This window comes from Chiloscyllium plagiosum, chromosome 33 (assembly GCF_004010195.1).
Source record: "Chiloscyllium plagiosum isolate BGI_BamShark_2017 chromosome 33, ASM401019v2, whole genome shotgun sequence".
Classification (NCBI taxonomy): Eukaryota; Metazoa; Chordata; class Chondrichthyes; order Orectolobiformes; family Hemiscylliidae; genus Chiloscyllium; species Chiloscyllium plagiosum.
Window position 1 is genome coordinate 17,576,767 of NC_057742.1, and position 13,446 is coordinate 17,590,212.

The window sequence follows — 13,446 nt, forward strand, 5'->3', positions numbered from 1 at the left end:
TTTCCTGCCTCATATAAATTCCCTTCAGTTCAGGTCCTTCAGCCACTATTACATCTGGGAGATTGCTCATGTCTTCCCCAGTGAAGACAGATCTAAAGTACCAATTCAATTCTTCTGCCATTTCTTTGTTCCCCATAATAAATTCACTTGTTTCTGTCTTCAAGGGCCCAATTTTAGTCTAAACCATTTTCTTTCTTTTCACATACCTAAAAATGCCTTTACTATCCTCCTTTATATTTTTGGCCAGTTTACCTTCGTACCTTATTTTTTCTTTGCGTATTTCCTTTTTAGTTATCCTCTGTTGTTCTTTAAGACCTTCCCAGTCCTCCGATTTCCCACTCATCTTTGCTATGTTATACTTTTTCCCATTTTGTCTTTATATCGTCCTTAACTTCCCTCATCAGCATGGCCACCCCTGCCTCACCTTAGGATCTTTCTTCCTTTTTGGAATGAACTGATCCTGCATCTTCTGCATTATACCCCAAAATACCTGCCATTGTTGTTCCACTGCCATCCCTGCTAGGGTATTGCACCATTGAACTTTGGCCAGCTCTTCCCTCATAGCTCCATAGTTCCCCTTATTCAACTGAAATATTGTCACTTCTGATTCTACCCCCTCCCTTTCAAACTGCAAATTAAAGCTTATTGTATTGTGGTCACTACCTCCTAATGGCTCCTTTACTTTGAGGTCCCTGATCAAATCCAGTTTGTTGCACAACACCAGATCCAGAATTGCTTTCTTCCAGGTAGGGTCCAGCACAAGCTGTTCTAAGAATCCATCTCGGAGGCACTCTACAAAATCCCTTTCTTGGGGTCCAGTACCATCCTGATTCTCCCAGTCTACCTGCATGTTGAAATCCCCCATAACAACTGTAGTAATATCTTTGCGACAGGCCAATTTCAGCTCTTTATTCAACTTACACACCACATCCAGGTTACTGTTTGGGGGCATGTAGATAACTCCCATTAGGGTCTTTCTACCCTTAGAATTTCTCAGCTCTATCCATACTGACTCTACATCCCCTGATTCTATGTCCCCCCGCGCAAGGGACTGAATATCATTCCTTACCAACAGGGCCACCCCACCCCCTCTGCCAGTCAGTCTGTCCTTACGATAGCACATATAGCCTTGAATATTCATTTCCCAGGCCCTGTCCACTTGAAGCCATTTCTCAGTTATCCCCACAACATCGTAACTGCCAATTTCCAAATGAGCCTCAAGCTCATCCATCTTATTTCACATGCTTCGTGTATTCATATATAATATTTTTAATTTGTTACTCCCCTCATCCTTCCTATCAATCCTTATTTCACTTGACCTTACGGCATGATCCTTTTTTGAGTTTTCTGCTCCATTGATTCCGTTGTCTTTCCTGACTTCTCTTGTTCTAACTTTCCCTTTAACTTCCTTCTTAAACTTCCAGTTTGTCCCCCCCCCACTATTTAGTTTAAACGCAGCTGTGTTGCAGTGGCAAACCTACCTGCCAGAATGCTGGTCCCCTACCTATTAAGGTGCAACCCGTCCCTCTTGTATAATTTATGTTTACCACAAAACATACCCCAGTGATCCAAGAATTTAAATCCTTGCTTCCTGCAACAGTTCCCCAGCCACACATTCAAGTCCATTATCTCCCTGTTCCTGTCTCCTCTCCAGCCCAAGGAATTGGAAGCAAACCGGAGATAACCACCCTGAATGTCCTCCTTTTCAGCCTTCTTCCGAGTTCTCGGAAGTCCCGCTGTAGAATGTCCCTCCTCTTCTTCCCAATGTCATTTGTGCCGACATGCACCACCACGCCTGGCTCTTCAACTTCGCCCTTGAGGATTTCCTGCACTCTGTCTGCGACGTCCTTAATCCTGGCACCAGGAAGGCAACACACCATCCTCAAATCCTGCCTGTTGCCACAAAAAACCCTTTCAGTCCCTCTCACTATGGAGTCCCCTATTACCACAGCTCTGCGTGATGTCTGACTCCTCGGCTCTGCCTCCATGCCAATTTCTGATTGGCAGACCTGACCACCTCTCAGACTGGCAGTGACATCTGTCTCTATGGTTTCCAAGAGATTCAACCTGTTCCTGACAGGTACTTCCCCTGGGGTCTCTTGCACTTGTCTCATCTCTGCCTTCCTCATCATCTTCTCCCTTCTACTCTCTTCTGGTAAGCTCAGTGTAATCATCTCGCTGAAGATCCCGTCCAGAAAGATCTCATTCTCCCGGATGAGCCTGAGGTCATCGAGTTCTTTCTTCAATGCTACAATATGCTCTGTCAGAAGCTGAACGTGTACATACTTGCCACAGTTATATGAGCCAGCTACACCAGAGTCCCTGACCTCCCACATCATGCACACAGTACACTGAATCAGCTTGGCACTCATGTCTTCACCCTCTTCAACTGTGGTGTAATCACTTCTCTCAACTTCTTTGTCGAAGACTCCTGAGCCAAAGACTCGCTCTTTTCTCAACAGAAACTTCACTCGACCCCCGTGTTTTGTTGCAGGTCTGTGGACTTTTAACTTAGGTTAGAAGAGGAGGGTGGGAGGGAGGCCCTACTGTGTAGGACCTGGGGTCTAGAACACACCTACTTAAATAACACTCACCTGCCTTCCCAACAGCCTCCGCGCTCCGACTTCACTTCCGCCCAGCTCCCGCCACTCTCTGCTGCAAAAAAAACAAAAAAATATGTCGTCCTCCACTGTGATCTGGTTTCCACCATCACCACCAGATGTGTCAGTTTTGCCAGGACTAGATCTTTCTGCATCCAAAGTCTGATATTGTCAGCTTTGACTGGAAGTGTGTCCAGAAATTTAAAAGCATTATTGACTCTTGCAGTGGTGGTACCACAGGAGGTGGATTTGCCAGTGGGAGGCAGCTCAATGCATCCGCATTTGTTACTTGGCCTCCCGGATGGTGTTCCAACTAATTATATGCACTTAGTATTAGAGCCTACTGCTGAATTCGGCCTGAAGCTCTGCCTTGTCTTCATGAAATAGACTTGGTAGGAGTTTGTGGTCTGTTTATACTCCAAATTTATGCCTGTAAAAGTATTGGTGGAACTTTCTAACACTAAATATGACCATAAAAACTTCCTTCTCAATCTGGGTGTATTTATGCTCTGCATTTGCCAAAATCCTGGAAGCATATGTTACTGGGCATTCCTTTCCATTGGGTCACCTATGAGCTAATATTACTCTGATGCCGAATGGGGAGGCATCACATGTCAATATAGGATCTTGCTTGGGGTCACAGTGCACCAACACCTTAGACACTCATAGCTGTTTCTTCACTTCTCTGAAATCTACAGCTTGGCTATGCAATCATTTCCAAGGTTCACCTTTTTTAAGAGGTGATGCAAAGGTGCCAGAATGGAGGCCAGGTTATGTATAACTATTCTGTAATAATTTGCCAGTCCAGGTAAAGACTTAGCTTTAAGTGAGAGCCATTGATCTTTGCTTGTCCTCATTATATCTTCCAATAGATGTAAATTGTGCAGGTTAAAGATTCCACAGATTATCTCATACATTGGTGCAAACCCTTATTGGTATTAATTGTAGCATAATTCTGGGAATCCTCAACCAACCACAATGACAAGTCAGCATGTCCAGCTTCCTGAAGCACAGCAGCCCCCTCCCAGCTTTGAGTATAGGTCCTCTAAGCGACGGATTGGGTATTTATCTAACTGTGAAAAGCAGTTTACTATTTGTTTGAAATCCCCACAAAGGCAAATCCCCATAAGGCTTGACAACTGGTATGACCAGTGCTGCCCATTCCACTAACTGGGCTGGTTTGATGATAACTTCACTTTCTAGCCTTCTGATTTCCGGCTCTACTTTTGCACATAATGTAAATGGCAGTGATTGGGTGTTGCAGAATCGCAGCATCACTTCCTGGTCAACATGCAAGGTTGCCTTGGCTCCTTTGATAGTCCCTGGACCTTCCTGAAAAACTTCCAGGAATTTAATTAGGACTTCACTCAGGCAGCCATTCACTAAATGAGAAATGTTGAGCCAATCTAGGTGAATCTTTCTCAAGCAGTTTCACGCTATCAAGCTTGGGCCCAAGCCTTTTACTACAATCTGTGGTAACTAAACCAGTTGTTGCTCATATGAGACCAGAACCGAAGTTGTGCCCTTAACCTGTAAAGCGTCCCCCGTACAGGTTCTCAGTCTAGCCAAGGTCTGATGCAAACTTAAGGTTTTGAGTCCAGAGTGAGTTTTGTTAAAAATTAGTCTACGATCACTGAAACTGCCATATCAGTATCGACCTCCATTAGAACTGTGTGATACCATTTAATCAGACATTTAGTTTGATTGGTTCTGATTTGGATGTTGCCATGCAATTTAACTGTTCCAAACCTGATGTTGGAGGACTTTGCACACTCCTGGATACAGACCTCTGAGTTCTCTTATTCAATTTAGGTCTCATGGGACTCTTTATATGTCTCAAGTCTGCTTATTGGTGGCACCTGCCAGCCCAGAGCCTGAAGAAAATGTTAACCATTTGGCTGGGACTGGTCTTTGTTTCAGAGTTTTGCTGTGGGGTTGGTCTAGAGTGCCTCTGTTCAGGATGTGTCCTGCATGAGGCGATTATCTTCACTCTGGTGGTGTTCCCCAAGCTCAGTCGGATTGTTGAAGTTGTCCACTTCTATCGGAATACGCTGCAATTCATACACTCCAGTTTCCGCATTTTCCAGTGACAAAGCTAGTTATAGTGACAGTTGGGCTATAGCTGTTAGGTCCTTCTGCATGATTACATCATTAATCCACATACCAAATGGTCTCTCAGCATCTCATTAAGGGTTAAACCAAAGTCACATGCCTCTGCTAATTATCTTAACCAAGTCAAAAATTCTGATCCATATTCCCTTGGTTCAAGAAATGCCGAGTAAAACCTACAGTGTCTCAGAATTAGAGAAGATTTGGGGTCATAATATTCCTTAACTAAGTCTGTCACCCCTTGTAAGGTTTTAGTATTTCATACCTCAGGGAAAGTTAGGCTTCTAATAACCAAAAAAGCTGCAGGTCCACAAGCTGTCAGGAGAATTACTTATTGCTTTTCATCCGCTCCAACGTCATTTGCCAAGGAAAAGTAATGGATTCTTTCCACATACTGGGCCCAGTCTTTGATGACAGGATTGAATGAGTCCCGAATAATGGCATGATGCCAGAAATGTAGAAATGCTTACCCCAACTCTCTAACAGGAATTCCCTCCCAAATGGCATTGTGTGTTAACCTACAGCAGGTGGACTGCAGCAGTTCAAGAATGTAGCTCACCACCACCTTCTCAAGGGCAACTAGGGACATGCAATAAATGCTGGCCAACCAGCGACACCCACATCCCACAGATAATTAAAAAACTCAAAGACAACTATGCGAGTGAATTTCTTCAGGAGCGTGCTTTTCTTTTGTCGGCAATATCCCGTCACCAAGTCATCCTTCATGTGAAGAGTCCTTAACACTGATCCAGCTCCCTCAGAGCCAGATCTCAGAGTGAACAGGATGTCTGACACTCCTACCATCTGTCAACCATTGCTCCCTGATTGTACCACATTAACAGTCCCAATCAGGGAACCCATATTCTATGAGGTCCATCTGGCTGACCTGGCTACAATGAGTGCAGAAGACAGGACTATAGAGTTAGGCCACGTATCAGTTTTGACCTCATTGAATGGCAAAATAAGTTTGAGGGGCTGAATAGCCTACTCCTGTTCCTATATATTTCTGTACATACATTTGAATGAGGCATTCATTCACCAGGGTAGTGTACAGGAAAGAGTTCCAAGATATGCAAAATATGAAAGAGATAGGCTAAGGTCCTGGAGTCTTGCTTTTTCTCATTTTTGTTTTATTATCTCATGAGACAGTATTTAATGTGGATCCCTAGTTACCCTTGAGAAGATAGTGGTGACCCTCTTCTTGAACTGCTGCAACCCATTTGGTGTACGGTTGACTCACAATACCATTAAGGATGGGTGTTCCAGGATTATGGTCCAGCAATGCAAAAGGAGCAGCAGTACATTTCCAAGTCAAGATAGTGAGTAGCTTGGAAGGGAACTTGCAGATAGTGATGTTCCCATGTATCTGCTGCCATTGTCCTTCTCAATGCTAATGGCTGTGGGTTTGCAACGTGATTTAATTAAGTCTAGTCAAGATGTAATGGTAGAATATGTAGAAATTCAGAAGAAATATACTTGAAGTTGTCCTTAACACTGATCCAGCTCCCTCAGAGCCAGCTCTCAGAGTGAACAGGATGTCTGACACTCCTACCATCTGTCAACCATTGCTCCCTGATTGTACGACATTAACAGTCCCAATCAGGGAACCCATATTCTATGAGGTCCATCTGGCTGACCTGGCTACAATGAGTGCAGAAGACAGGACTATAGAGTTAGGCCACGTATCAGTTTTGACCTCATTGAATGGCAAAATAAGTTTGAGGGGCTGAATAGCCTACTCCTGTTCCTATCTATTTCTGTACATACATTTGAATGAGGCATTCATTCACCAGGGTAGTGTACAGGAAAGAGTTCCAGGATATGCAAAATATGAAAGAGATAGGCTAAGGTCCTGGAGTCTTGCTTTTTCTCATTTTTGTTTTATTATCTCATGAGACAGTATTTAATGTGGATCCCTAGTTACCCTTGAGAAGATAGTGGTGACCCTCTTCTTGAACTGCTGCAACCCATTTGGTGTACGGTTGACTCACAATACCATTAAGGATGGGTGTTCCAGGATTATGGTCCAGCAATGCAAAAGGAGCAGCAGTACATTTCCAAGTCAAGATAGTGAGTAGCTTGGAAGGGAACTTGCAGATAGTGATGTTCCCATGTATCTGCTGCCATTGTCCTTCTCAATGCTAATGGCTGTGGGTTTGCAACGTGATTTAATTAAGTCTAGTCAAGATGTAATGGTAGAATATGTAGAAATTCAGAAGAAATATACTTGAAGTTGTATTTGAGGGAAAAATTTGAATCAGTCTAGAAATAAAGTAATGTGTTGCTTTTGCTCAAACCACTTTTATTTGGGAATTTGGAATTTATTTTGGGCATCAAGTCTCTTGGCAAAAGCTGTCATAATGAAACAATAAACAAGCAAAATCTGAAAGCAAAAGAACATTAGATGACTAATGAAGGTATTAAATGTGGAGCAAAAGAAGGATTGAATAGAGATTTTCCATAATGAGTGTGACACTCGATTTATTAAATATAAATATCCTATGTGGATGTTTTTTCAATAAAATACCACATTACATTATCAAGGTGATGAAAGAGGATGGAGCTCGGGGAAAATAAATTCACTTTCTTGTCTATCTCACTCATCCATCTCATCTTAAAATGCGTGAATGGATGAGCACAGCTGCTGAGAGTGATGAATTCAAATTATTTGCATGGAATATGGCAAGAAATGGAACAAGAAAATCTGATGAGAGGGTCTGTTACTTCTGGCAGGAAAATGTCAGCCATTAAAGGTCCTATTAAATGTTCTATTTCCACATTACTGAAGAAGTTCCTTAAAATATTATAATCCTTTTCTCGTTCATGCACAGAGCTAATGGGTCTGAAACTCACCAGCTAGCAGCAGGTGGCAGAGATTATTCTGTCATTTTTGGTATTGGATACGCTGGTTATGTCACTGTAACAATAATCTAGATGCCTGCATTAGTAATCCCGAGAATGAGTTCACATCTCACCACGCTCAGTGTTCTCATGCAGTCTGTGACCAGACAAGCTCAGTCAGTGGTGACTGAGGTGACATTGGAAACAGACATCTTTCACAGATGCTTCCAGACCTGTTGAGTTTTTCCAGCAATTTCTGTTTCTGTTTGCTTCAAGCGCTCTGGTCTGGTATTCTGAAACCTTTCTTGGGAATCCAGACGATTCCCGGGAAGTAATAAATAGAGCTTCCTTGGCAGCAGCAAGTTGACCCACTGTTTAAAAACATATCCCGGGCTGCTCACACCGAAGCTGAGGCAGGAGCAGTCCCTAAATTATGGTATATCAAAAATGAGGTGCAGATGAGGAAATGTAGCCCCTCCTCACAGACCTGCAAATAAGAAAAGAACAGTGGTCCATCAGGTAGTAGTGCCACTGAAGTACTGTAGGGAAATATTTTGTCGAGCTCCAATGGCTGGGTACATCCATATATCCAATTCTCTATCAGCCAGTGTTTTACTGTTTGCAGCTCCAAAAGGATGTGGTAAGGTTTAGCAGAAGCTGCCACGTCAGCCAAGTTGATGGCAAGTCTCAACCTGCAATAATAATTCTCATGCTGGCTTTTGGGAAACCGTTCAGCAAGGTGTTAGTGCACAGTGCAGGGCACCTGCCCAAAACAAAAGAAGATTTCTACACATCCTTAGCATTGTGAACCATGGCTACTCATTTCACATAGGCTACTCCCTAGAGAACCATGTCTACTGAAACTGTGTTAGAGAATTGACCTAATTTTTCACCTGATATAATTTACCAACAAAAATCTAGCCAGATCAGGGTTGAAATTCTATGTCCAACAAATTCCGTCAGTTTATTGGTAACCTGGCTGTGACCCATGGAAATCTTCAGTATATCACCCACAGTCACAGAGGACACTATAATGGTACCATCATAGAAACCCTACAGTGCGGAAACAGGCCATTCGGGCCATCAGGTCCATATCAGCCCTCCGAAGAGTAACCGACCCAGACCCATTCACCTATCCTAGTCTATACATCCCTGAACACTATGGGCAATTTAGCATGGCCAATGCACCTAATCTACACATCTTTGGATTGTGGGAGGAAATCAGAGCACCTGGAGGAAACCCACGTAGACACTGGGAGAATGTGCAAATTCCACACAGACAGTCACTTGAGGCTGGAATCAAACCTGGGTTCCTGTGAGGCAGCAGTGCTAACCACTGAGCCACCATGCCACCCTCAAACAACGATCAGGGCATACTGCAATGTTTGCAATAATTGAGTTAAAGGACGAGATATTCTCTTCACCATGAGGGACTCATCCGCTGATTTTACTGGCTTTACTCTATTTGGATTAGTTTATGGAACAAAGTGTGAGGATTTCTAAAACTAATCAAGGTGAAATTTTCAGAATTGAAGGGGAGTCTCTATGCTGGAATTCATAGCAGAGTTCCAAAAGCAGCTCCTGTGAGCCTATAAAATGGCTCAAAAACAGCTGTAAATCACCTGCACAATATCAAAATAAAGAGTAGATAAACCCTCAACCTTTTAGCCAGGAGACTATCTGTTAGTGCTCTTTCCAACAACGTGTGAATTCTTAAACACTTGCTTCAATGGCTGATATAGGGTAGTGAAGAAGCTCATTAAAGTGTGTTACTTGATTGAGACCCCAGCTCGGGAAATAGGCTGTGTCATGTTGATATGATAAAGCAATAGCACGGTGAGAAGGGGCTGGTAACAGTCTGTTTCATGAAACAAATACAGAAATTGCTGGAGATACTCAACAGATCTTGCATCACCCATGTAGAGAAAGCAGAGTTAGCATTACAGGTTCTTCAGGACTGACTGTAATTAGGAAAAGGTCGGTATATGTGCTGAAGATATGGTTGGGGGAAGGGGAAGAGTAAATGATAGGTAGAAATGGAGCTCAGAGAGAGAGAGAGAGAGAAAAACAATTGGACAGACAAAGGAATTGCTAAAGGTCAACCTGAGGCTAATTGGGACCATTATTTGGATAGTTGTGGTAGGAGCCTGTGTGATGACAAGGCCTGGTATGTGAGGTTGGGGTAAAGACATAGAAGAAAGTGCTCAGACCCCAAACTTATTCAACTCAGTATTGAGTCTTGAAGGCTGCAGAGTTTCAACTTGCACTGAGCTTCACTAGAGCACTGCAGCAAGCCCAAGGCAGAGATGTTGGCCAGGGAACAGGGTGGTGTATTGAAATGGCAGGAAATGGAAAGCTCTGGGTCATTTTCATGGACAGAATGTAGGTATTCTGCAAAAAGAGAGAGGAGAGCAGCAAATGCAGTAGAGTAGACGGAGGGAAGTGCAGGTAAATCACTGTTTCACCTGAAAGGTGTGTCTGGGGCCTTGGATAGTGAGATGACAGGGACAGGTGCCGTGGGAATGTGGGGACTTGTTGGGATTATGCTTGTGTTTCACTATAACCATAAATAGAACACAAGGTAGATGGAGGGTGACCTTGAACAGGGAACACTTTATTATGCATCCTCTTAGCTCCACAGGACATCCAGTTTCAGAACCTATCTGATCCAGAGATGCTCAACAACATCTCTAAACAGATGCTTATAAAATACCTACAACCATCACCATTTTCTCAGAGCAGTTGGACATGGGTAATGCATGCTATCAATACCCCTATTCAGAAATAAATTTCAAACCAGCAATATGCTCAGACAACCCATTTATCAGTCTTCATTCCTCTTTCCATTTCTTTCATTCCGGGTAAAACTCCTTTACTACCTCCCCAAATATGCTTCCTTCTTTAACTGGAAGATGAGTCATAGTTCCATACATGGATTTCTATTTGGCAACAATCTACCCAACTGTGTAATTAGCTGCTCATAGTTGGGTCACTCTGAGGACTTGCCAGGTTTTTGTTTCTGCTACCGCTTCTATTATTACTCTCATTGACTCTCAGCCAATTTATTCAGCAGATGGCAGGGTAGTTCCTTCATTGAATGGGTGAAGAATTGGTACAGTATAAAACTGCAGTGGATGGAATATGGTAGCTAATCCTTCTTGTATTAGCCAAAGCCTACATCTGAACTAAAGTAAGCCTTTTCAATGGAATTTTAATAATCCCATTTCAAAAAGGTACAATTCTAATATGGATGAGGATCCAATTCCCTACACTTATAAAAAAAAGGACCATGTCGCTTTTTTAAATGAAAAAAACTTTGAAAAAGATTTCCAACCCTAATACTAAAAATTCATCTTCTTTCTGAATAGTTAGTGTAATGATGTATAAATAAATTCTGGTATATCTCTGCTATAGATATCACAAAAATAATGGGGTTTGTTGGAAATTTTAACTTACATTACCATTTCAAACAGTCCATAAAGCATAAAACCACTTTAAAATGTAATGACCAACTCCGTAGGTATTAACTTCTGAACTTAATGCTTAGGTGAAGCATGTTTTGAATGTAGGCATGAAAGACTGTAAAAATAGTGTTGCAAAATATAACATTCTCCTTGGCCACCTATCATTGATGAACACTGTAATGAAAATTCATTGTTTCAGGCTGGATTTTGTTGAGTTTGTTTCAGTAACACATGCTAATGATGCTTTTGGAGACCAGAATTGCAGGTGACTAATTATGGCTTCATTATTTTCACTTTTTGTGCATTGTGTGCCGCAGTATCTAGCTATTTACTGCACATTTTAATCACAAGAAGGTAGCCATGATCAATTTCCATCAGACCCACAGCTACCTGCACTGGGATTATTCGCACTCCCAATTAGTTACAAGACGTTTCTTCTGATTTCGAGCCTTATACTTGCTAAATGCACTTTATAACATTTGATTGATTTCTCTCAGGCTTTGTATTTTGTTTCATGTGGTTTTCTGGATATTCCAGAACCTAGTAGGATTAACTAACAAGTAGTTTGTAAATACTTTGTGAGTTTGACTAAAACAATCAGAAATTGTGTCATCTTTCACCTTTAATTTTGATATAAAATACTCCAATGGAAATTTTATCTCCTTTCTGTGGTTTGGTTCATACTTCAACTGAGTAGGGGACAATCTTGAATATAATGATCGAATAAACTCTATCCTGCCTCATTGAAGACATGTGTTTGTGTTTAGGCTAATAAGTAATGATTAAAACAACTATAGGTCATAGTTCCTGGGTGCTTGAAGCTTCCATTCTATGAATTTTCATTCTTCCCAGAAAATACAATTAAAAGTTTGCAGACTGACCTCAGCTGGCCTTTAAAATTCCCAATCAAGAATTGTTAAGGTACTAACCATTAATTATACTGTTTTCACAAGAGAACAGAATATTCTTTGCAAATGGCAAATGTGAGTGAAGCTCATATAAATTGGCTATTTGCAGTTTATTACTGTGAACTTGGCAAAGCAGCACATGATGCATATATAAGAGCATTACCAACAGCTATCAACCTTTCAAACTGGTCCATGTTGCTGGCTATAAACTGCAATATACTTGTTTATTAGTATCGAGCTACTCCATCTGTCTCTCAAACTCATTCCTGTCAAGCAATTTATTGCTTGCAGTAAATGTACCTTGATCTCTCTTGCTTTAATAACATTCCTTGGAGCTTTTCATGTGGATAGTTTATTGCTTTTCCTGGGTGCTCTGATGATACAATATCTGTCCTGGAAACTTCTGTTCAAAGTGATAGCAGAAAAAAATTAGAGGCATTGCATTTCTGTTGTGCTATTGCTTTACTTCTTAATGAGGAAAGTCTTTCCTACTTTCAGATCACGACAAAGAATCTCCAGTCTTGGACTCAACGTTGAGGACCATATAAACAGATGTGCTGATAAGACTCTGATAGAACTGGGCTTTCCTCTTGCGGAGGAGCAGAAAAGAAAAACGAAGAGCTATGTGCACAAACAGAAAGCTTCTACATGGTTTGACAATTAATAACATTTGCTTATCTCACCCTTCTAGCTTGTTAATGGGCAACAAGGTTTGTAATTGGTAAAGGTTTCTTAAATGAATATTGCGTTCTTATTAAGGAGAATGTCATACTATGTGGCTGATGTACACCATTGATGCTAACTTTACAGCAGGCATGCCCATTTTAATAAGAAGGTCCTGAGAATGTTTCTTGGAGATGGGTAGGAAGCACAGACCCATAGGATTGACTTGGTTTTAATGTCATGAGCACTTGAATGAGTCCAGTGGAAAGTTTGCAAATTCACTGCTTATGACGCCATCTTAGGTACAAGATACCTAGGTATTGATACTTAAGTATTTGGTATAAAATTGAAAGAATAATAAATAAATTTTGAGCATAAGAATTAAAAGGAAAAAAGGTACTGTATTTACAATACCTTCAACCCAATCCATGCCAGCACCTAGACTCCAGGTCAAGTCTCCAGACCACGTTGGCCTCAAAACTCAAGGCTTCTCCTCTAGTCTGCAAGTGCCCTGCCTCCCAAGGCCAACCTCCAGTCTGGGAATCACCTCCTCTTTTCCCCTTTGAGTTGGAGCGTCCTACTAGGCTGCCATCTTGAAACCTATCTTGAGACCTTATCACAAACAGCAATTAAGTCATTTTCCAAGCAACATCCTTCACAAATACTCACTCTGAGTGAAGTATCACTCCTGTCTTTATTTATCTGTTCATGGGGTATGGGTGTTATTGGTTCAGCCAACATTTATTGCATAACCCTAACTCCCTGGAGAACTTGGTGGTGTGCTGCAGTTGAAGTAATCCAATGTAAAACCATACAGAAACACATATGAAGATTGATATAATTTGTGTGGGGGGTGATATT

General features: G+C 41.7%; 1 protein-coding gene across 1 annotated transcript in view; it reads left to right on the top strand.

Moving 5' to 3' along the window:
* LOC122539896 (G protein-activated inward rectifier potassium channel 1-like) overlaps positions 1-12,525 on the top strand; it is a 475,827-nt gene extending 463,302 nt beyond the window's left edge. Inside the window, exon 3 of the mRNA XM_043675051.1 lies at positions 12,421-12,525. Within this exon, the coding sequence (XP_043530986.1) occupies positions 12,421-12,470 (50 nt within the window). The 3' untranslated portion in view covers positions 12,471-12,525. The remainder of the gene's footprint in view (positions 1-12,420) is intronic.
* Positions 12,526-13,446: the final 921 nt, after the last annotated feature.